At 37.4% G+C, this 25,336-nt stretch overlaps 1 protein-coding gene across 1 annotated transcript in view; it reads right to left on the bottom strand.

The window, feature by feature from the left end:
• Positions 1–25,336, bottom strand: part of Ttn (titin) — a 267,108-nt gene that overhangs the window by 124,230 nt on the left and 117,542 nt on the right. The window contains 42 exon segments of the mRNA XM_033756300.1: positions 262–345; positions 458–541; positions 3,579–3,662; positions 3,775–3,858; positions 4,272–4,355; positions 4,462–4,545; positions 4,711–4,794; positions 4,910–4,993; positions 5,887–5,970; positions 7,486–7,563; positions 7,896–7,979; positions 8,099–8,182; positions 8,290–8,373; positions 9,656–9,730; positions 9,866–9,949; positions 10,525–10,605; positions 11,331–11,411; positions 12,190–12,483; positions 12,628–12,732; positions 12,874–12,942; positions 14,041–14,118; positions 14,712–14,801; positions 15,401–15,475; positions 16,007–16,090; positions 16,255–16,329; positions 17,533–17,619; positions 17,957–18,259; positions 18,465–18,548; positions 18,744–18,827; positions 19,427–19,510; positions 19,988–20,065; positions 20,237–20,320; positions 20,530–20,838; positions 21,013–21,090; positions 21,962–22,054; positions 22,257–22,331; positions 22,545–22,622; positions 23,427–23,630; positions 23,932–24,012; positions 24,515–24,598; positions 24,806–24,889; positions 25,170–25,253. Coding sequence (XP_033612191.1) covers positions 262–345; positions 458–541; positions 3,579–3,662; positions 3,775–3,858; positions 4,272–4,355; positions 4,462–4,545; positions 4,711–4,794; positions 4,910–4,993; positions 5,887–5,970; positions 7,486–7,563; positions 7,896–7,979; positions 8,099–8,182; positions 8,290–8,373; positions 9,656–9,730; positions 9,866–9,949; positions 10,525–10,605; positions 11,331–11,411; positions 12,190–12,483; positions 12,628–12,732; positions 12,874–12,942; positions 14,041–14,118; positions 14,712–14,801; positions 15,401–15,475; positions 16,007–16,090; positions 16,255–16,329; positions 17,533–17,619; positions 17,957–18,259; positions 18,465–18,548; positions 18,744–18,827; positions 19,427–19,510; positions 19,988–20,065; positions 20,237–20,320; positions 20,530–20,838; positions 21,013–21,090; positions 21,962–22,054; positions 22,257–22,331; positions 22,545–22,622; positions 23,427–23,630; positions 23,932–24,012; positions 24,515–24,598; positions 24,806–24,889; positions 25,170–25,253 — 4,251 coding nt within the window.

Here is a 25,336-nt window from a genome sequence, read left to right as displayed (position 1 = left end):
TTTCATAATTAGACAGAGTAGAGACAAGGGGACGGTATCAAGCCGAGTGACAGCAGGGTGACTACCTTTAGCAGGTGGGACTTCAGGCTTTTTAGGAGGAGCCACGGACACTTTCTTTTCAGGGACAGCTTCTTTGGGTACCTCAGGCACTTAAAGAGATTAGTGAAAAGACACTTAGGAGTTCTGAAGCCCACTGGACCACAGTAATTTCCAGAGCAGGAGACTTAAGATGTTGTGAAGCCTAAAATCAGTGACAAATACCTTTAGCAGGTGGGACTTCTGGCTTTTTAGGAGGAGCCACAGACACTTTCTTTTCAGGGACTGCTTCTTTGGGCACCTCAGGCACTTAAAGAGATTAGTGAAAAGACACTTAGGAGTTCTGAAGCCCACTGGACCACAGTAATTTCCAGAGCAGGAGACTTAAGATGTTGTGAAGCCTAAAGTCGGTGACAAATACCTTTAGCAGGTGGGACTTCTGGCTTTTTAGGAGGAGCCTCAGGTACTTTCTTCTCAGGGACAATCTCTTTGGAAGCCTCAGGCACTTAAAGAGATTAGTGAAATTACACTTACAAATTATGATGACCACTCGGACTAAATATTTTCAAGGGCAGAAAATGTACATGTTATGAAACCTAGGATGAGTGACAAATACCTGTAACAGGTGGAACTTCAGGCTTTTTAGGAGGAGCCACAGACACTTTCTTTTCAGGGACAACTTCTCTGGGCACCTCAGGCACTTAAAGAGATTAGTGAAAGGACACTTAGGAGTTCTGAAGCCCACTGGACCACAGTATTTTCCAGAGCAGGAGACTTAAGGTGTTGTGAAGCCTAAAGTCGGTGACAAATACCTTTAGCAGGTGGGACTTCAGGCTTTTTAGGAGGAGCCACGGACACTTTCTTTTCAGGGACAGCTTCTTCGGGCACCTCAGGCACTTAAAGAGATTAGTGAAAGGACACTTAGGAGTAAGAAGACCACTGGACCACAGTATTTTCCAGAGCAGGAGACTTAAGGTGTTGTGAAGCCTAAAGTCGGTGACAAATACCGTTAGCAGGTGGGACTTCAGGCTTTTTAGGAGGAGCCACGGACACTTTCTTTTCAGGGACAGCTTCTTCGGGCACCTCAGGCACTTAAAGAGATTAGTGAAAGGACACTTAGGAGTAAGAAGACCACTGGACCACAGTATTTTCCAGAGCAGGAGACTTAAGGTGTTGTGAAGCCTAAAGTCGGTGACAAATACCGTTAGCAGGTGGGACTTCAGGCTTTTTAGGAGGAGCCACGGACACTTTCTTTTCAGGGACAGCTTCTTCGGGCACCTCAGGCACTTAAAGAGATTAGTGAAAGGACACTTAGGAGTAAGAAGACCACTGGACCACAGTATTTTCCAGAGCAGGAGACTTAAGGTGTTGTGAAGCCTAAAGTCGGTGACAAATACCGTTAGCAGGTGGGACTTCAGGCTTTTTAGGAGGAGCCACGGACACTTTCTTTTCAGGGACAGCTTCTTCGGGCACCTCAGGCACTTAAAGAGATTAGTGAAAGGACACTTAGGAGTAAGAAGACCACTGGACCACAGTATTTTCCAGAGCAGGAGACTTAAGGTGTTGTGAAGCCTAAAGTCGGTGACAAATACCGTTAGCAGGTGGGACTTCAGGCTTTTTAGGAGGAGCCACGGACACTTTCTTTTCAGGGACAGCTTCTTCGGGCACCTCAGGCACTTAAAGAGATTAGTGAAAGGACACTTAGGAGTAAGAAGACCACTGGACCACAGTATTTTCCAGAGCAGGAGACTTAAGGTGTTGTGAAGCCTAAAGTCGGTGACAAATACCGTTAGCAGGTGGGACTTCAGGCTTTTTAGGAGGAGCCACGGACACTTTCTTTTCAGGGACAGCTTCTTCGGGCACCTCAGGCACTTAAAGAGATTAGTGAAAGGACACTTAGGAGTAAGAAGACCACTGGACCACAGTATTTTCCAGAGCAGGAGACTTAAGGTGTTGTGAAGCCTAAAGTCGGTGACAAATACCGTTAGCAGGTGGGACTTCAGGCTTTTTAGGAGGAGCCACGGACACTTTCTTTTCAGGGACAGCTTCTTCGGGCACCTCAGGCACTTAAAGAGATTAGTGAAAGGACACTTAGGAGTAAGAAGACCACTGGACCACAGTATTTTCCAGAGCAGGAGACTTAAGGTGTTGTGAAGCCTAAAGTCGGTGACAAATACCGTTAGCAGGTGGGACTTCAGGCTTTTTAGGAGGAGCCACGGACACTTTCTTTTCAGGGACAGCTTCTTCGGGCACCTCAGGCACTTAAAGAGATTAGTGAAAGGACACTTAGGAGTAAGAAGACCACTGGACCACAGTATTTTCCAGAGCAGGAGACTTAAGGTGTTGTGAAGCCTAAAGTCGGTGACAAATACCGTTAGCAGGTGGGACTTCAGGCTTTTTAGGAGGAGCCACGGACACTTTCTTTTCAGGGACAGCTTCTTCGGGCACCTCAGGCACTTAAAGAGATTAGTGAAAGGACACTTAGGAGTAAGAAGACCACTGGACCACAGTATTTTCCAGAGCAGGAGACTTAAGGTGTTGTGAAGCCTAAAGTCGGTGACAAATACCGTTAGCAGGTGGGACTTCAGGCTTTTTAGGAGGAGCCACGGACACTTTCTTTTCAGGGACAGCTTCTTCGGGCACCTCAGGCACTTAAAGAGATTAGTGAAAGGACACTTAGGAGTAAGAAGACCACTGGACCACAGTATTTTCCAGAGCAGGAGACTTAAGGTGTTGTGAAGCCTAAAGTCGGTGACAAATACCGTTAGCAGGTGGGACTTCAGGCTTTTTAGGAGGAGCCACGGACACTTTCTTTTCAGGGACAGCTTCTTCGGGCACCTCAGGCACTTAAAGAGATTAGTGAAAGGACACTTAGGAGTAAGAAGACCACTGGACCACAGTATTTTCCAGAGCAGGAGACTTAAGGTGTTGTGAAGCCTAAAGTCGGTGACAAATACCGTTAGCAGGTGGGACTTCAGGCTTTTTAGGAGGAGCCACGGACACTTTCTTTTCAGGGACAGCTTCTTCGGGCACCTCAGGCACTTAAAGAGATTAGTGAAAGGACACTTAGGAGTAAGAAGACCACTGGACCACAGTATTTTCCAGAGCAGGAGACTTAAGGTGTTGTGAAGCCTAAAGTCGGTGACAAATACCGTTAGCAGGTGGGACTTCAGGCTTTTTAGGAGGAGCCACGGACACTTTCTTTTCAGGGACAGCTTCTTCGGGCACCTCAGGCACTTAAAGAGATTAGTGAAAGGACACTTAGGAGTAAGAAGACCACTGGACCACAGTATTTTCCAGAGCAGGAGACTTAAGGTGTTGTGAAGCCTAAAGTCGGTGACAAATACCGTTAGCAGGTGGGACTTCAGGCTTTTTAGGAGGAGCCACGGACACTTTCTTTTCAGGGACAGCTTCTTCGGGCACCTCAGGCACTTAAAGAGATTAGTGAAAGGACACTTAGGAGTAAGAAGACCACTGGACCACAGTATTTTCCAGAGCAGGAGACTTAAGGTGTTGTGAAGCCTAAAGTCGGTGACAAATACCGTTAGCAGGTGGGACTTCAGGCTTTTTAGGAGGAGCCACGGACACTTTCTTTTCAGGGACAGCTTCTTTGGGCACCTCAGGCACTTAAAGAGATTAGTGAAAGGACACTTAGGAATTCTGAAGCCCACTGGACCACAGTATTTTCCAGAGCAGGAGACTTAAGGTGTTGTGAAGCCTAAAGTCAGTAACAAATACCTTTAGCAGGTGGGACTTCAGGCTTTTTAGGAGGAGCCACGGACACTTTCTTTTCAGGGACAGCTTCTTTGGGCACCTCAGGCACTTAAAGAGATTAGTGAAAGGACACTTAGGAGTAAGAAGACCACTGGACCACAGTATTTTCAAGAGCAGCAGATGCAGATCTTGTGCTGGCTAAGGTCAACAGACACTTAAAGAGATTAGTGAAGTTACACTTATAAGTTATGAAGAACACTAAGACTAAAGATTTTCAAGAGCAGAAAAAGTACATGTTGTGAAACCTAGGATGAGTGACAAGTACCTGTAACAGGTGGGGCTTCTGGCTTTTTAGGTGTTATCTTGGCTACTTTCTTCTCAGTGACAACTTCTTCAGGCACCTCGGGCACTTAAAAGATATTGGTGAAATTATACTTAGTCATTATGACGACCACGCCAATGAAATATATTCAAGAGCAGAAGAGTTAGGTGTTTTAAAACCTAGGATGAGAGACAAGTACCTGTAACAGGTGGGGCTTCTGGCTTTTTAGGAGGAACCACAGGTACTTTCTTTTCAGGGACACTTTCTTTGGGGGCCTCAGGCACTTAAAAGATATTAGTAGTTTTTAGGTTTAGAAAGTACAAACAGCACAAGATGCAGAAACATTTTCACAACCAAGATTTTTTTTTCTTTGAACCCGTGATTGGTACCTGCAACTGGTGGTGCTTTTGGCTTGGGGGCAGGAGCTTCCATTACTTTCTTTTTGGGGGCCACTTCTTTTGGAGCTTCGGGTACTTTGAAGATATTAGTAAATTTACATTTGGATCAAAAGAATCAACACAGACATAGGCAACATTTACATATCCAAAGGGTTTTTCAGGCAAGTAAGGCGATCTCTTCTATCTCCCACCTCACCTCCCTACTCTACCCTCTATCAGAAGGGACTGTTAAGAATGTACCTTCATCAGGTACCACTTCAGGCATTTGGGGAGGATGCACTTGTACTTTCTTTTTGTGCACAACTTCTCTGGGACCCGCAGGCACTTTAAAGATATTAATATTTTTTACATTAAGGAGTTAAAAGAATCAGTTCAAACAGGAAATACATTTAGACACAAAGACATTTTCCCACCCTTTTAAACTTTCAGCAAGATATACCTTCATCCGAAAGAGCTTCACGCCTTTTCTGAGGAACCCCAAGCACTTTTTGTCGAGGGACAATTTCTTGGGGAGCTTCAGGTGCTTTAAGAAATTAGTATTTCATGTTTAATGTTAGAAGATCGTTAGGAGCAGCAAAATGTTTTCAAAACTACTAGAGCTAGGTCTTGAGGTTGGCAACGTGTGCCTTTAGCTCAGGGAGCTTCTCATTTTTGGGAAGGAGCCTTCTTTGCATTAACAACTTCTTGAGGAATGTTGGGCACTTGAAAGATGTTAGGATTTCACATTTAAGAGTTAAAATAATTAGTGACAGCGATAACTACAATCAGATAGCAAATGCAGCTTTCTAGAAGTTTCTTCATTTCCCTTCTCTGCTTTTGCTACATCAATAAATTAATCTAAAGGGGCTCATGGGATTCTTGAGAAGAAGGATACTCAGCACCCTCACTGTGAGGTACGGTCAGCCCTCTATACCCAGTGGATTCCACCCTCCATGCAGCCAACCGCAGATGGAAAAACTGTGCTGCACTTAACATGCACAGACTTTTCTACTTTGTCATCATTATCCAAACCATATGGTATAATGATTATTTACACAGTATTAACTTTGCATTAGACACTACATGTAAAGATGGATTTTAAAGTATACAGGAGTGCTGCATTATTCATATGTAAATACTGTGTCATTTTGTGTAAGAAACTTAAACATCTGTGGATTTGGGTTTCTGCTCAGGGAACCAACTTCCCATGGAGATGGAGGGAAGACTGTATTTGTTATGTAGATACTTTAAGGAAAGATTTGTGTTGTGGCAGGAAAAGCCATAAATTCTTTCTGCAAGGAATGAAGAGTTGCACTCTGGGTGCAGTAAAGCTATTAGTACGTTATGTTTAAGAATTACAGAGAGTGTTAGAAAAAAATAGTTCTGAGAGCAGAGGATGTATAATTTCTTCCACATCTGTTCCAAGGCGACATGTACCTTTCACAGGTGGTGCTTCTGGCTCTTCAGGAACATCCTCAACTACTGTAGTTTCAGAAGCAGCTTCTTTCATAGCTTCTGGAGCTTTGAAGATATTAGTATTTTACTCAGAGGTTAAACGGATCAGTGGGGACAACAATTTCAGGAACTAAACGAAAGTGATAGCTATAGCTACAAGGGTGCTTCTTTCAAAAGTCAGATGAGGCACAAAATCTTGAGGAGAGGAATCAAATCTTATTTCTTTCATCATCCAGCTCCCAACCATTGTGCCCTTAACAGGCATTTGTTAAATGTTATTAAATAAGTGAAAGAAGGAACAATAGCATGCGCGAATCCTTTCAGAGGAGGTGTTTCAATTTCAGAGGAGGTAGCCATTGCTTTTATAGGGTCAAATTCTCATATAAATAAAGCACCTCAAAGAATTAATTCAGTGTACTTAGGAATTATGAGGTGCAGGGAAGTGTTTCAGTCATAATGCATAGTCAGGAACACTCCAGAATGGGGACCCCCAGAATCTGATTTGCTGGTAGTAGTGTAATCCTTGGTTATCAGGGGCTCTTTTCCTAGTTGCTACAATATTAGTGATTTTTTTTTTCTTAGAATGGTACATATATAATTAGATCATGGAAAGTAAAGAAAAACAAAGTAGATGATCATTAATCATGTGATTTTGGGTATTGCTTTGAGAAGAACTAAATGGCTTACTCACTGGCTTATTCTGCACCTTCACCTTAGTCATCTTAAAAGAAGATGAGTGCCTTTTGAGTTTAGGAAAGGGTTACTGGAATTATTTTGCCTTTGCTTTAGGAGGCTCTCATGTGTCTAATGGGGTGGGATGACATTATATGGAGAACAACCTCACCTTGAGTTAAATGTTTTCTTTAAGTCATGGTTTTCTAAAGTATTTTCATGTTATATTTAATTTTATTGAAAATCAGTTATTTTACAAATATGTGCTTATCTTTCACAGTAAGTTTATTTTAATAGGAAAGCAATTCTGAGAAGCAGAGAAGACTTGGAATTCCAGTCACATGGAGGGCTAACTTACTGACACATGGCACAGCACTGATTTCTGCCTTAGGGGCGCCAGGTGTTGAGCCAGTTCAGCCTAGTTTCAATATTAGAAGCAGCTTGCTGTTCATTTTTTTCTAGGCAGTATGGTTTTTGTTATTTTTTCAAAGGAAAGTTTTAGCTATTCCTTACCGTAGAATACATCTACTGCATTTTTGGATGTGCTGTGATAGGTCTACATGTTTCTTCTGAAGTCCTCACGAATAAACTGTATAGCTTACCTGCCTTTCGTGTATATGAACTAATTATGTATTTCCTATTTTTTGATACTGGGACTCGAACTCGGGACCTCACACTTGCTAGGCACGCGCTGTGCCACTGAGGTGCACCCCGACCCTCCTCCTTCTTCTCGAATGGCTCACTGGAACACATATGTACATTTGACCAAGTTTTTGATTTGAGGGAAAGTATTCTCTGAAGTGATTTCCTGGGCAACCACTGGGGCTTTAAAGATGTTAGTATTTCCACACACGTTAACCACAAACTATAAACATGAGATAAGAAAGTTGATTTTCTTCTGGCTTGTACCTGTTGTAGGTGGTGGTTTTCTCCTTTTGGTAACAACAGTTCGTTCCTCTTGAACCACATCCTTGAAGATTTCAAATTCTTTAAAGATATTAGTATTTTTGTTTAATTGAGAAAAGGCAAAGACAAATGGCATACACAATAAGTTAGCTCCATGAACAGATATTGTGTTTCTAAGTTAGAAATTTGATTTTTCTTTTAATAATTTATCTTTGTACATTATTCTACTGGGTCTTGGCCTTTGGGGAGCAAATCATAGCCAGTTCCTTTTCTTGGGGATCCTTGTCAGAGGCTTCAAAGATATTAGCATTTTAGCATTGGAGGTTATGAGAATGGACATAAAACATTAAACATATTTTACAGACAAGAAGAAATGTTTTCTTCTTTAGATTTTTATAACTAGAGAATTATACCTTCAACTGGGGAATATTCTGGACTTTCGGGAACAGCTTCAGTTAACTCCACTTCTGGAAACACTTCTCTTGTGGTATCAGGCTCTTTAAAGATATTAGTAGGTTTACATTTAGAAATCATAAAAACACTGAGTTATATAATACGTCACTTTAAAATCTTAAAGCCAAGATATTCATCTGAGTTTGATGTGGTTGAAATATACCTTTAGTTGCTGGTGTCTCTCTCTTTTTAGGAGTCGTCACATATAGTTTTTCTTCTGAAACGACTTTCTTAGATGGCTCAGGCACTTAAAAGATACAAGTACAATCACATTTATAAAAGTTGAAGAAAATGAGCTTCTAAAATGAGTCCCAAAATGAATTTTATTCAGAGTGGATCACTGGTGATATGTACCTTTTACTAGTTTGGTTTTTGCCTTTTGAGGATGAGTCACAAGTACTTTTTCTTCTATGACCGATTCTTCATATGCTTCATAAACTTTAAAGATATTAGTATTTATATAATTGTGTTTCAAATTGGATGAAGAATAGTAAGAAAAACATAATACACAGTACACATTCATCACTCAAATTAATGGTAGCACATAGACAGAAATTATTGACAAGAAGGCACTGGCTAGAAATAATTCTCATTCTCAGTTTTATCATATAGGACTCCAATTTTTCTTTAGAATTATAATATAAATTGAGAAATTTATTGGCCAGGAATTTATGGTTCTTTCACTTTGCCTGCAGAAAGATACTGCTAAAATTATACCACTGCCCTGATTTTAATGTATTCGTGCATAAAAACAACAAACGTGTGGAGCTGTACATGCAGAATTCTCTATTTTTGATCTACTGGAAATTCATGTAAGTCCTTTCCTTTTCTGTTGGATCAGATATCTCTATTTTAAAATTACTCCTAAATTATGGCTTCACACTTTAATATAAATGTGAAAACCACTTAGGAATTGGAAGCAGAAAAGAAAAATGAGGCAAATGAAGATGATAAAAACTTTCTTCAGTTTTGGGAAAGGAAAACTGGCCAGTAGCAATAACTAAGTTTAAGTATAAAAAAAAAAAACTAATCAAAGGAAGGTGTGATTATACACTTTTATCCCAACCTCATACAACTACTTGATCATAAAGAGTTCTAAGCAAGAGGTTTTTAGATTAAAAAAATGGAAGACTATTTTGACTACAAGCCTATTTGAGTGTTGAATAGCATTCTATTCAGAATTTTACTATTTAGTTGTTTAACCATAATTTTGTTTGAAAGCAAAATAAAAATCTTGATATTATGAGTTTCTAATGTTTCTGTAAATTGATGGTCCTTTGGGCAGCACTGACAAAACACTAATGATTGTTGTGAAGAGTAAAAAAGTAATTAATGATAGAGCGTTTTATTTTTTTAAGATAAAATTTAAATGTTATTATGAAGTTAAAGTAAGTCATTTCATCACCTGAGAAAATAAATTTCCAAAAATCAAAAGATGTTTATATACCAAATGCTTAGAAAAAGTCAGTAAGACAACTGATTTTCTAAAAAAATCAGGAAACATATAAGTACAGAACTATTAATTATTTAAACTGTTGAGGAAATGTATCTTGTCTGAGGCTAATGGTCATTTATGTTACTTAATTAGAGCCAAATTATTTTTGGCATATTAGGCTTGTCCAAGATATTGATATATTTACTTTTTAAAGCTATGCAGACAAACAGAATGAATTTAAGGACACAGAAGAAACCAAAGAGAATCATGTTTTTCTACACTCACTGTACATCTCTGTGTCTTCAGGAAGAATAACAGGCGGCTTTTCTTCTTCAATAATTTTCTTAGGCACCTCAGGAACTTTAAAGATATTAGTGTGTTAAGAAATTAAGATTATAAAGAAACAAAACACAAAGGTTTAACATCTCATTCATTCACATACAGTGAAAAACTGAGAGAAGAATCAGCTCATGTAAGATTAGTTACAGTGTATACCTTTAGCTGCTTGGGCTTCTGGCTTTTTAGGAACAGCTTCACGAACTTTTTCTTCTGGAACAATTTTCTTGGGTACTTCAGGTGCTTTAAAGATATTTATTTTTTTCTTATTTAAAGGATAACAAAATTGAATATGAAACACAAGACAAAAAGGGGATTTAACAAGGAGAACATAAAAAATTTCTAAACTTGAAGGCAATGCATTTGATGGCCTCATGGATGAGGTCTCTGTTTTTGCTCTTGTTTTTGTTTTTGAGATAGGGTCCCAGCAAGTTGTCAAAGCTGCCTGCACTAAGCTTGAAGTTGATTTTTCATTTGTTAAAGCATGGACTCTTTGCTTTTTAGGCAATAGCATCATTTTCTATTATCATTTACAGCATATTTATTTGTTTCCAGTGCTACTTGATGAAAGCAAAATTGACAGGTCAATATTGCTTAATTATTTCTAGAAGAGGGTAAATTCAACCAATAACAGCTTTATGGCACATCTTTGTGCCTAAAGGGTCACCACAAAAGCCAAGATATATTATAGGTCATAAATAGAAATTTATGTCATTTGCAGTCCTTTGTAGCACTGAGGAGAAAATGACCTCTTTCTTTTCTGTAGAAAGTGAGTAAAAGGAGATTTAATATTATTGGTGAATCAGGAAAGGCAGTACCTTTAGCTGGTGCAACTTTACGTTCTTCAGTTGAAACACGAACTTTTTCTTCTACCACAATTTTCTTGGTGACTTCAGGTACTTTAAAGATAGTAGTAATAATTTCTTTTACTTCTAAGCATTTATAAAGACTTTTAGCAAGCAGAACATAAAAGATGCATAAACACATAACGTAGTTACTGTATAAAATACAGACATCACTTTATCACAAACATGACAGTATTTAAAATGTATTGAATTTTGATGATAAATATGACAATAAGAATCCAGGGAATTTCCCTGGATGGTAAGAATGTGATGAGAAAAACTATGTTTTCATCTGGGAATTGTTTTCGTGGAATAATCAGTTCTTTCTCTTCAGTCACAATTTCCTTACAGGGTCAAGGACTTTAAAGACATAAATTGATATTATTTATGAGATGCTTTAAAAAATTTCTATTGTGAAATTCAAGAGGTTAATAAACATGAACAAAACAGCCATATTAAACATATTTAGTATATATTTACATTCAACGTTAACACCATTAATAATAAGTAGGAAAACAGAGGTTTAGGCATAATCACATTTTTGAAAATATTGACAAATAGTATCAAGGATACTTTGATTCACAAGATTTAGTTTTAGGCATAACAACGGTACTTATCTTTTTTTTGGACTATGCTTTGGCCCCTCAGCCAATTTAAAGATACTAGTTTGTTTTAGAAATTCCAGTAACACAAAACATCACATAGAATGCACACTTGTAAAGGAAACACAGTGTTACTATATATAAAGTTAGGTAAATAATCTTTCACTAATAAAATACCTTTAGCAGGTGGTTCTTTTCGAGGGACAACTTTAGTGGGTGGTTTTTTTGGAGGGATGATTTTCTCAGATATCTCAGGCCCTTCAAAGATATTAGTGTTTTGATTTAGAATTAACCCATAAAATATTATGAAATGCTTCTAAAGTTAGTACAATGAGAGCTCACAAAATACTTCATCTATTTATATTTTTGAATTTATACTCTGCGTACTTCTAAAAAAAAGATTTGATTTTGCTAAATATTATCCATATTTTACCTTTACTATATAAGACACATATTTCTTCACATTACATATATATGATTAATTTGTGCAAGATTCGGAATAGTGTTAGAAAACACTGCAAAAACTTTGTCCTATAAATTTACTAGAATGCAGGTGCTAGTAGCCATACTTTATTTACTTCCTTATTTCTCTAAAAAAGATCATATTTTTAATAAGCATCAGTTTATGAAGTCATCTGAAATGTTAACAAACCATGGTATTTGCCTAAACATGAAAATTCCTCAATGAACTGAGGAGTTTCTTTTGTTCCCAATGGATGAGTTTGAGACAGGTCAGTAATTTTGATGAGGGTAACAATCACGTGACATGCACGATCAGACTTTAAAAAGAGTCTACAAATTCACACAGCAGCCTCCAGAAAGGTAGATATCAAATATTATTCTCCTGTCTGTGAAAATTATACTTTGTATGGTTAATTTGTACTATATGCCAGACTTTGGATCCATTTAAACTCATGCTGAAAGCACTTTACAGGGTTTCTAATATTCCAAACCCAGTATGTAATGCCTTTTCGAAAGATCCCAATGAGAAAAAAAGATACATAACAATTAGCAGTCACAGCAGATTTAGCAATACCTTTGGGTGGGGCTTTGGGCTTTTCATACACTTCCACTTCTTCGGCCTCTAAGAATTCTATAACTCTATGAACTTCGTCAACTCTGTGTTCTTCAAATCTGCGCTGTTCTACTTTGATGAATTCCTCTACTTCATGAAATTCTTCTTCTTCGAAATATTCTTGAACTTCATGGAACTGATCTTCTTCAAGCACTTCTTCTACTTCTGCTTCTGCTACTTCAAATTCTATTCTTTGTTCCACGACTTCCTCTTGTTCATAAGCAAACGATATTTTTTCTTCAATAACAGTTCTCCCTGAAAGAGCATCCACTTTAAGAGATTTACTTTTTTTAAAACACAGAAGAAACAAAGATGTAACCTCAAAATGCGAGAAAAAAGGATCGTAAAAAAGATTTGCATGCAACAATATAAGAAAACCAAAGATCTTTCCAAAAATACCTTTAGCAGGGGGAACAGCTTCCTTTTTAGGAACAAGGACTTTCTTCTCTGGGATTTTCTTTTCTGGGACTTTCTTTTCTGGGATTTTCTTTTGTACTTCAGGCACTTTAAAGATACAGTTTAATGTTAGGATTGTCAAGCATGTGCTTTCATAGACAACAGACATAAGAAACAATTACAGGGACATAAAATATAAAAGTTTTAATGAAGAAAGATACAAGAAATTTAGGTTCAAAAGAGATGTACCTTTAGCTGGGGGCGCCTCTTTTTTCTGGACAAGAACAGGTACCTTTTCCTCAGGAATTTTCTTTGGCACTTTAAAGATATTACATGTTTTAGCTAGCTGAAAATGCTCGATAATGCACACAAAACATCAAAAACATCAACATAACAATAATCAGAGTGTCCACCAAGCCACTCTATACTGCTGGACACCTATTTTATAGGTAATGAGGACACTTTCCTACACTGCTCATGGGTGCTAACCGTCCCTTAGCAGCTAAGATGTCCACTGAGAACCTGTGCTATTTTCTATCCAATAAGAGATTACCACTGATGCACCTACTGCTTCTATTTTTCATTTGATAAAGACTTTTTTTATAGTGATTACCATCCTAGAGTACATAAGTGCTGATAGAAGCCTCATTTTCTTCTGGGCACTGTTATAACTGCTGAAAGGGACAGTATGCTCTAACTGCTGAAGATGCTACTTAAGCATTAATTGAAATAGGAAGCAATGAGAAGTAGCAATTTTATAATATCTCCAAATTCTTAGGTTCAATATTACAAAAAGGACATGAGGCTCTTTAGAATAGTTATTATCTAAGATTTAGAAGAGATTTTTTTTCTCTATAAAAGAGTAAATATAGTAAAAGTTATAAAATATAACAAAACTTCACTGATGTTATGCGATAAAAATCTAGCAATAGAAGGGAAGAAGAAAAAAACCATTGTTCTTTATCCAGTCTCCAGCAGATGGGCAACTGGGTTATTTCCAACCTTTAGCTACTACAAACTGTGCCGCTATACACATAGGTGCACATAGATTGCTGTGCTATGTTATACATTGTACAGATTAAAATTAACTATTTTAAATAAGAAGCCTCTAGAATAATTTACACACATACACGTGTACACACTCAGAGTTATCCATTAACATTCCAGAAAAAGATAAAGAAATGATGAGTTATATATTTTTTACTGGTCATTAATCAGTTTGTTGTTTAAATTACTATAAAGAGGCAGTGAAACAAGACACATTTTCATTTTAAAAAGAAAGTGACTGGGGGCTGGGGATTCAGCTCAGTGGTTCTGCCGCCTACTTCGCAAGCACAAGGACCTGAGTTCGATTCCTGGTACCAAAAAAAAAAAAGTGAGTAGGGATTGAAATATATTAATCAGGACGTGCCATACCTTTAGCTGGTGGTGCTTCCACTTTCTTAGGAACAGGAGTAGGTGCTTCAGGTACTGTTTTCTTAACCACTTCAGGCACTTAAAAGATAATTTATGGACATTTTGAAAACATTCAGTGAAGAGAACAACACTCATATACAAGAAAAATACAGAATACAAGTCTTTGATTTTATTTTAAAAAAGACATTAGCAACCTAAATGGTAATACCATTTAGGATAGGTAATCCCATTTGGGATAGGTCAGGGATTCCAGGAGTGTGAGGCATATTATTTAGAAATCCTATAAGCAAACATAACATTGATCATGCAAAAGATTGCCAGTATTTAGAAATAAAGGTTAAGATTTTTTTCTAAAAAGTCACTTTCACCACACAGATAGATTGTGCCCCCAAAATCAGTACTGAAGAAAACAGTTGAGGGTTGCAATCTATGAGAGGGTATTAAAGTGCGAATACTAGAAAAATCATTTCTTATCCTTAGTTGTATTAGAGACGAAATAAAAAAGGTTAGGGGGAAAGAAAGGGACACAAAGCTTCAGCTACAGGAATAATTATTTTTCAGTTGTCATTGGGATGGTGTAAAAAAAAGCATACCGGAGTTTAGACAAATTCTGAGGAAGATGTGCAACACCAGAATTTTAAATTTTCAACTCAAAATAAAAGTGGCTGTACCTCTAGGTGGTGCCACCTCCTCAACCTCCTCTACGCTAGGTGGTTCTTCTGGTATCTCTTCAGAAATAGGTTCTTCAGGCTCCTCAAACACTTAAAAAGATTATTATTTTGTAAATTATCTTTTTTAGACTAAAATGATAACATTCATCCCACTAAATGCTTGTGGAAACTCACTAGTCCTTAAAAGAATATCTACTGAGTCTTCTTCAAAATATACTAGTTGATTCCCAGAATTTGGAACTACAGAAATTTAAGTTTGAATTAGTATTAATTTAATGGAGGTGGACATATTTGAAATCAAACATCCACTTAACAGGAGAAGTCAGATTTTCTGCACCAGTTACTCAGGCTTACTTGGAATTTCACTTGGAGAAACTTAATAGGCAATAATTCTATCATTGCCATTCAAATCCTTTTATGAAAAATTTCCCACCAACAATACAGCTTTTCTTCAAAACATTTCATTGAAATAAAACATATTCAGTAACAAACAATAAACATGTTACACATACAAGAAGGAAGTTCAACTGGTATTAGTTTGCCTGACTAGTTTCTGTTAGGTTGATAACTTTTTAGAGTCTGAATATGCTTATTTCCCAGGATAAAATAGGCATTCATATCCTTCAAATGTTAGACAATGATAAGACAAGGATGACTCTGAAATGTTATTCTCTTAGAAAGTCATCTACCTTCTACTGGTGGAACTTCTTCTTCTTTAGGAGGAATGATTTGTCTTTCTTCTACCTTCTTAGGTACCTCAGGAACTTAAAAGATATCGATCATTTTAGGCACTTAAAAACCCAAGAGCAAAAGAAGAACACATGAGACCATGCTTCTCATTTTCAAATCAAGAGAGTAACTATCACAACATACATGCACAAGACAACACACGGACATTTCACAGGATTAGCTAATGAGAGAAGAATAAAGAAGGTTGTGGTTTAAGATTAGGGGTCTAGTATAAAGAGCTGTCCTATTTTTTTTTTTTTAACTGTTGGAGCCTCTTATTCTTTAGGAAGAGCAATTGGTACAATAGAGTTTGTTTTTGTAGTCCCTGGATCTTTAAAGATTTTTTTTATTTTGAGAAAAAACACATAGACCAAAACAGTATACAACATAAAACACACCAACACACACGGGGAAACCTGACATAACACCAACACGGATGCAACAGTGTCACACATGATGAATGTCAATGACAAACCGCACAGCACCAACATTTATGTTGAGCGTCCTATGTGCAGACCATGGTTCAACATAGCTGCAGCAAATGCATCCGGTCAGGGGTGATGTACCTTTGGCAGGAGGGGCCACTGCTTTCTTAAGACCAGGTGGAGGTGCCTTCTTTTCTGGTTCAGGTTTCTTAGGTACCACAGGCACTTCAAAGATATTATTTCATTTTGTAATTTCAGTTTCACAATCACAAAGACAACAGACACAGCAACAATATAAATTATGCCAACCAATACCAAACAAGATGTTTTGACTTTTATGAGTAAAGGAAAGAAGTAACAGTGTCTAAAGTTCTTGGCAACAGCAGTACCTGCAACAGGAGGAGCTTCCTCTTTCTTGGTCACAACTGCTTTCTTCTCTGTCACTTTCTTCTTGACCTCAGGCACTTTAAAGACATCATTTCATGATAAGAATTTATTTTGAGGGGTAAGGAAGACAGAAACCAGGAGGTCCACACACACGAAGACGAACATGCAACAGTTACTGAGGATAGGGAACTAACGCTAGTTGGGGTCCTGAATAGGATGACGTTATTTAGGCTTTGTATAGCAAGGGACAAGAAACCTACTTGATAATCTGCATGACTAGAATGCAGACTTAATATGTTTTCTATAGAATATTTCAGAATGCTTGAAATCCAATAACGGGCAGCCTTTCCATTACGTTGATTGTATGACTGTATGGTAGGGAAGGCTATGCTTATTTTAAGTTGTGGTGTAGCTATCTTTTGCAGAAAATATAATTATGGTTTCAGGCACCTTCATCTACTCTGACCTGATTTAATATATTAAGTCTGCACTCTCGTCACTCAATGTTGGAAAGCTTTACCCCTTATTTTATCCTCACAATCCTAGCTGAAGAGTCACATGAGTATCCCATTTTAAACTTGAGACTTAGATTGGTTAAAGGACTTGCTCAGAGTAACACAGCAAGGTTTAAAGCCAGGAAGGCTAAACGCAAGACCCGTTAGCTACTGTTTATGTCTTAATTTTTCTTTTTCTTTTCAGCCTGGTGTTACAAAGGCACTTAATATGTATGATTGGAGCATGAAATTTAAGCACATTTATTCATTATGCTTTTTCTCTTTTTTTTTTCAGCTTTGAGTTTATTGGTACATTTTAGGGATACAGTACAGTTACATTCATCGTTGGGATCTTGTACCTCTACACGACAGGTCTTGGTTCTCGCTTTTTCTCTTTGTCCCTGCCCTCCCTTCACCCCCTCCTCCCCTCCCCATCTACAAGCACTTTATTTCCATCTTTTCTTTATCTCACATTTTTTCTTTTAATTTATTCATTATGTTTTTTGTGTAATTTTCTGTATAAATCATTTATCTTTGCAAAATAGCTATATGAAAAATTATGATGGTTAATAAAGTTACAAAAAATCAGGTAGACCTTTTATGGGAATTTGGGAACAACACTTCTTTTCACTTTTGTTCTTGAATATGATAGCACTCATTTTACTGAAATAGATATCAGTGTCCTGTACAGTTTTAAAATATAATTTTCCCCAAACCCCAGTTCCACTCCACTTTATCTGGTACAGCTATGGGCGAAGAATGCACATAAACTCTGGGGAGGTGTACCTTTGGGAGGTGCTGGAGGTTCCACTTTTTTAGGAGCGGGAACAGGGACTTTCTTCTCAGGTACAGTTTTCTTTGGTACTTGAGGCACTTAAAAACATTTTATTTTAAGACATTAACCCCCCGCAAAAAAAAAAAAACCAAACATCCAACATTGCATATCACAAAGAGACGTAAGAATAATACACAAACAGTTAACATTTCATAGTATGAAATCTGAAAAGACTTTCAGGCCGTTTAAAATAGACAGACACACAAAGTACATACACAAGATTAAGAGGATATGTATGGAATGTTTTCTGAGATTTAGATCGTGGGCAACATAGACAATAAAGTAGTATCGATAAAATCAGAGATGAGTGAAGAGATGGAACGGCAGATGGAATTCAACACAGAAGAGGTCTGGTTCTAAGAAGAGCTACTATACCTGGTGCAGGGACTGGCAACTTAGGTTTAATTTCTTCAGGAACTTTCTCTTCTTCAGGTACTTCTTCTTCCTCAGGTACAAGCTCCTCTTCCTCAGGAGGAACAACCTCTTCTTCTTCCTCAGGAGGAACAACCTCTTCTTCTTCCTCAGGAGGAACTTCCTCTTCTTCTTCCTCAGGAGGAACTTCCTCTTCCTCAGGCAGAAGCTCCTCTTCGGGAGCAATTTCTTCCTCATATGGAACTTCCTCTTCCTCTTCTTGAGGTAGAGCTACAGGAACTGGGACTACTTCACGTTTCTTTGTCACTTTAAAGACATTCATTCAATTGCACAAGCATCACTTTTACGTAAAATATTCATGACAATGGGACAACATGAAAAGCAAATATTCTGTGATCATAAAGCATCAGTAATCAATATACACACTGGAAAGCATTAACTATAATTAGTGAGGCTGTATAACACCCATTAATTTTCCTCTTTGCTCTGGTTCTAGTAGAGATTAATGTACCTTTGGGTGGCGGAGCTTCCATTTTTTTCAGAACAGGCGCTGGTTTCTTTTCTTCCGGGATGAGCTTCTTTGGCACCTCTGGCGCTTTAAAGATAGCATTTGTCTTTAACAGTGTATTCTTTTACATTGTCTTACAGCCAAAGAAAAAGAATCACAACAACACACTTCACATATTTTGAACAAGACACTTTTAAAACATTATATCACAGAAAAATGAGCACACGAGTACACCTGAACGTGAGGTTTCTCCTCATGAACTCTAACGATGAAATGATGTACCTTTTGCAGGCGGGGCCTCCACTTTCTTTGGAGCAGGAACTGGCACCTTCTTCTCAGGCACAGGTTTCTTGGGCACTTCCGGCACTTTAAAGAAATGATTTAGAGAAAAATCTTATGCAACACAAAAAATTAAGTCCATGTATAGTTTCAAAAAGCTAAAGCTAAAGTTATAAAAATACGATACAGAAATTTCATGAAGCATTTTACGTTTAGAATGAAATCTTTTGTTCTCCATAAGATAAGAGAGTTTCATCCCTAAAGAGCACAGAATTGAATGGATTTTTTTTATGTCTATGCAAATATGAAACAGAAAATTCTGTGGCACCACAAGTGCAGGTACCTTTGGCTGGTGGAGCTTCTGCTTTCTTAGGAACCGGTACTGGTACTTTTTCTTCCGGCACAGGTTTCTTGGGCACTTCCGGCACTTTAAAGAAATGATTTAGAGAAAAATCTTATGCAACACAAAAAATTAAGTCCATGTATAGTTTCAAAAAGCTAAAGCTAAAGTTATAAAAATACAATACAGAAATTTCATGAAGCATTTTACGTTTAGAATGAAATCTTTTGTTCTCCATAAGATAAAAGAGTTTTATCCCTAAAGAGCACAGAATTGAATGGATTTTTTTTTTTATGTCTATGCAAATATGAAACAGAAAATTCTGTGGCACCACAAGTGCAGGTACCTTTGGCTGGTGGAGCTTCTGCTTTCTTAGGAACCGGTACTGGTACTTTTTCTTCCGGCACAGGTTTCTTGGGCACTTCAGGAACTTTAAAGGTATCAAATAGAATTAATGTCACATTTTCTGCCAAGAGATGACAATCTAGCAGTGTAAGACCTTAATTGAAGCATCACCAGATTTTGTAACAATTTCAACTTAAGACTGAAAATAACACCCACAAAACAAAGGGCAGGAAATAACATGAAAGTTAAAAAACACCAAAAAAACACGGACTGATGATAAAGACAACACACAATGTGCCTGGCAAATAATGGCTTTGGCCATTTTGACATTGGAAAAAAACTTTGTTTTACACTAAGAACTTTCTGCTAAAGAGAAGGAGCCAAGCGGTAAGTACAAGCATGCTTAAATGGTGAAATTCATGGATAAATATATGGTAGCCTGCTCTTGTGACTAGTTAAGCGGGTCTTGTCTTGGCATTCATGACATTAATTTTGCCAAATTACACTGCAGGGGTACATTACTGCATTGCTGCACTGGGTGGATTATAAAGTGATGCAGTACCTTTAGCTGGCGGAGCCTTCTCTTTTTTAGGAATTGGCACAGGAACCTTCTCCTCTGGCTTCTTAGGAATCTCAGGCACTTTAAAGACATTGTTTATCAGTAAGTTCTAACTATGAGTAACAACACTTGCATGTAAAGCACATTTAATGTTTTTAGCAATAGATAACAACACACACAAAGTTTTGTACTAAGAAGAAAGTTAACGAAAGATTAAGACTCCTATATACCCATCATCCGAATGGTGAATACCTTTTGCTGGTGGGACTTCCTTCTTTTTGGGGACAGGAACAGGTTTCTTCTCTTCTGGAGCAGGCTTCTTAGGCACCTCCGGCACTTTAAAGATATTATTAAGAATTGTGGAAATGGGAAAGATACAAAATGTGAAAAGAAGCTAGAGATATTATACTTCACATCTAAAAACGTATGCCTCTGTAGTAAACAGAGATGGTCCTTGGTGCTAATAACCCCCAGAATTTTATCAAATTAGACACCCAAACTCCAAAGTTGCTGCTTCATATCCCTTCATAGGAGAGATCATCTACCTTTGACTGGTATCACCGGCACCACTTCTTCCTCAGTTACACGCTCTTCTTCCTCACGAAGGTACTCTTCCTCTTCATGGATGTATTCTGCTTCATGGACGTACTCTTCTTCATGGACGTACTCTTCTTCGTGAATGTACTCTTCTTTGTGAACGTACTCTTCTTCATGGACGTATTCTTCTTCGTGAATGTACTCTTCTTTGTGAATGTACTCCTCTGCTTCTTCTACAAAATATTCTTTTTCGTAGGTTTCAGCTTCCTCTTCAAAGGCAATTTCTTCAGGTTCTCGTTTTTTAGGCACTTCTGGCACTTTAAAGATATTTTGCCATTACTCAACAAAACTAAGACACTTTAGGAACACAGGCCCATTTATAACAAAAGAAATAGGTTGTACCATTCCCCCCGAAAGAACTTCACACATAGGACTGAACATGAATTCAACAGCAAAGGAGACAACACAATAGAACAGGAGGTATTAGGTACCTCTAACAGGAGCTGCCACTTCCTTTTTAGGGACAGGTACTTTTGCTTCTGGGATAAACCTCTTGGGCTTCATGGGCACTTGAAATATTAAGAGTGAGGAAATTTTTTTGTCAGAAAGAGGCCACCCAGTCAGTGATAAGCTTTGTTGTAATTTAAGCACATAGAATAATTTTGTAGCTGATTCTGAAGTAGTAGCCATACAATTGTTCCTCTCTAATAAACTTTACATTCCCCATGGAAAGGATTCTGAACTTCACAGAAATGAAAAGCAACAGAAGTACTCAGTCAAGTGTGAGGTAGCAGAGTCCAGGGATGAAATGATGGTTAGTGTTCAAGTGCCTCTGCTTTTAAGAAACATCCATTACTGAGCAGCCAAATTACTTCCGGGTAAATACACTTCCTGCAATTGCAAGGAAGTTATCTCACAGTATAAAGCAGGAAGAAAGTGCTTGGTTGTTGAATTAGCTTGTTTTTAATCTTGAAAATGACTTTAGAATGAATAAAGATTTACCAAACTTTGGTGATTATTATTGTATTAAGACATCAATTTAAATATGTCAGGAATATGGCACCTGGTCACTGATTTGGAATACAGACATTCGATTTTATACAGATTGTAGCCATGTGGTAGAACACAGCCATTGAATAAGTGCCTGTGGTTATGTTTTTAAATAATTTTTCTTCCTTAAAGGTAATATTATCTTCTTATTTTCTACTAATAGTATTTGTATATTCAACACACTTTTTCTTTTTGGTACTGGGGATTGAACTCTGGTCCTTGCGCTTGCAAGGCAGTTGGTGGCATCACTGAGCTAAATCCCCAGCTATTCAATACACTTTTAACAATGAATTTTTAAAAACACAAACTCAACAAAGTAATGAGAAATATAGGTACATTAATTTCAGAAGAGATATTATAAAAGACCACAATCTAGGAAGGAAGTTATACCTTTAGCAGCTGGTTCAGTCACCTGCTGTTTTTCACGTTTGGTAATGGAAATATGTATTTTTTCTTCAACAATTTTCTTTGGTTCTTCAGGCACTTTAAAGATATTAATTATTAAAGAGCATTAAAACCAACCGTATGTACACTGTGTAATAAATATACATAAAAAAGTGTAACGTAAGGATCAGGACCAGGACAGTCTACCGAGCAAAAACAGAGAGCAGACAAGACTAAGGCACAGTGAGAGCACAGCAGTGGTAAAGCTGCTGGGGACGACAGCATTTACTCTGTGGTGTACCTTTGGGTGGTGGAGGTCTGAGTTTCTTAGGAATGGGCACAGGCACTTTTTCTTCAGGGACAGCTTTCTTTGGCACTTTAAAACATATCCAATAGTAAGATTTTTTTTTTTAAAAAAAGGCACCAGATTTCTCAAGCGTTAGTAAGAATGTAAAGTTCAAGAAGGCAATATACAACATAATACTCTCAAACACACAGGACTCACACACTGCCACTGCGACGTATGTTTACAGTCAACACAGGTGGGGCACAAAAGGTCTCATAACTGATAATGTTTTTCTCACTCTACCTTTAGCTGGTGGAGGCTTTGGTTTTGTGGGAACTGGTTCTTCCTGGACAGGTTTTACTGGAATGGGCTTCTCAGGTTCTTTAAAAGAGCATTCAAGATATTTAATGTTAGATTTTACAGTATAAATAGATAATATTTCTTAAATGAGATCAAAGAATTAAAATAATGGATCTTTTATTTACAGTGCAGTTCATAGCCTCTAGAGATAAGAATTAGAGGTCCAAATAGAACAAGCTCTGAAAGATGTGAACAAGCTTGTATTTCCCTTTCCTCCTTGCTATTTATTTCACTTAGGTAATTGTAACTCTCTCATGTATTAAAAATATTATTTCCCTCCAGATGTAAAAAATTGTGACTAAAAGCCTTCCATCTATATAATATTATTTTTAATGCTATCTGTAAAACTGTAGCAAATTCTCAAAGTTAGACTATGAACATTAGAAAATAAATAATATGGATTAATTTCAAAATTCTGGTGCAATTTATTCCTTAAGTAAAACAAAAAAAATTCTTCAGAAACAAAACTATGTGGTTATAAATTTTATTTTCATCTTGAAGCAGCTATTGTCAACTTTTTTTGCGGGGGGAGTGGGTACCAGGGATCGAACTCAGGACCTTTCACTTGGGAGGCAGGTGGCGGAACCATTGAGCTAAATCCCCAGCCCTGTTGCCAACTCTCAGTGATGAGAACCAAGAGTAATTTTACAAGAACACTGAGATCCACCCCGCCCCGTGCCCCAAAATTATCCAAGAAAATATATTTGGAATTTTCCAAGTGACAAAAAGTTCTTTTTAAATCTCTTTGGGCATCCACATTTTTATTCTGTTCTATTGGAGTTTGCACGTATATCATGTGGTTTAGGTCTGTAGTTTTGCTCCTACCTGTGACATGTTCTTCTTCATAGTGTTCAAGCTCACGCTCTTCATAATCTTCATATTGGTCATACTCTTCTGTTGGTTCATAATCTTCAAATTCTTTATAATCCTCATATTCTTCATATGCCTCATACTCCTCTTCCCGTTGTTCTGAAACAATTTCTTCTTCTCGGGTGTAAGACCATTTTTTCTCTTCTGTTACACTTACTTCTGGAATGGTATTGACAACAGGTAGCATTTTATTCGAAGCCCACTCAGGGATGATGGTGACAATGTGTTTGTTTTCACTCCTCTGGGAAGGTTTTGTGTACTGGTTAGGGGAGACTTTACTGTCCTTTGTGGGTCTGGTCAAGGTAGGATAAAATGTACATTTGCTAAGTGTGATTTCAAATGTTCAAGTCCCTGTGTTTAGTCAGTAATAAGCCCATAAAATATAGGAGTCCAACGGGGACTCAGCAGGCAGTGAGTCATAGTTTTGTGCTTTATGTAATTTAATCAAAGCATGATGTACCTTTCGTAGTACGAGGCTCTCTCTTTGGAACTTCAATGGATACTTTTTCTTCCGCAACAACTCTTTTTCTGAGTTCAGTCACTTTAAAAGAGTAATTATTAAAAGTAAATCACAACATTCTGGAAATATATGTGCTAAGAGAAATTTTGTCCAAGCAATCCAAGGACAAAAATAGCCATAATGATGCTCCTTTAAATGTTTCACTTTAATGGAAAGAAAAACAAAAACAAAAACAAAAACAAACCAATAAACTTTAGTAATAACGTGCTCTAATATATCTCTGAATTTTTTTTCTAAGTTTAATGCTTCAAAGGTATTGAATGCCTATAAAAAGAGCAAATACTACATACAAGTGAGTTAGAAAAAAACTACAAAGAAGAAACAATGACTATCAAGATACATACAAGTATTTGAGGGATATTAGTGTTATATAAATAGTTTTTCCACCTGAATTCTAAGGTGTTTTCATAAGGTCTATTGGTCAAACATTCAAGATTTAAATTATATAGTATAATTCGCAATTATTCTTGATTAGACTCAACACTTAAAGACGCTTATTTTGATTTCTTTAGAGTCAGTATACCTTTAGCTGGTGGCTCCGGCTCTCTTTTAGGTTTGAGTTTTGGAACTTTTTCTTCTGGGACAGCTCTCTTGGGTTCCTCAGGCACTTTAAAGACAGATTCTACTTTAAAGAATTGTTTCCCTCACTCAAACCACAAAAAAGGCAATCATATGGTAGCATTTTGAACATAACTGACTTGATATTTCATTACTTCCAATGTTAAACAACAAGAACAAAACCCACAAAACCCCACATCCACAATCAGTGTACTTAGTAAAGGGTAACACTGCTCATATTAGAGGGCTGATGTACCTCTTGCTCTTGGAGGCTCCTCTTTTTTAGTTACAGCAACAAGAACCTTTTCTTCCTGAGTAATTTGCATGTGCCTCTCAGTCACTTAAAAGATAATTTTAGGATTCAGGAGTTACGTTACTTCAAGTGGAATGTTTCAAATATATATTAGCCAGAAGGTAATGTGATTTTGGAGTAGAAGAATTTACAAGGCATACAACTAAACATCACGAATAATATTCTACCCAAACACAAGGCAATAATACACCACTGCCACCAAGAGACGCCAAATATCCACATATAAGAAAGTGTGACAAAAGGACAGGAGACCAAGAAAGACAAGACCTCAGGTTCCTAACTTCTGGTGCTGGGAGACTTTGTTTACCTTTAGCTGAGGGAGGTTCTTCTATCTTAACCACTTTTGGAGGAACCCTTTTTTCTGGAACTGGTTTCTTTGGTTCTTCTGGCACTTAAAAGACACCAGGCAACATGGTCAAACATACAGTATAAAATGCACTAGATGTAGATACAATTGTTTTCTTGCTATGAGCA

This window comes from Fukomys damarensis, unplaced genomic scaffold (assembly GCF_012274545.1).
Source record: "Fukomys damarensis isolate Sample0158 unplaced genomic scaffold, DMR_v1.0_HiC HiC_scaffold_26, whole genome shotgun sequence".
Classification (NCBI taxonomy): Eukaryota; Metazoa; Chordata; class Mammalia; order Rodentia; family Bathyergidae; genus Fukomys; species Fukomys damarensis.
The sequence above is the reverse complement of the archived record's forward strand: the minus strand, read 5'-3'. Positions and strand labels throughout refer to the sequence as shown.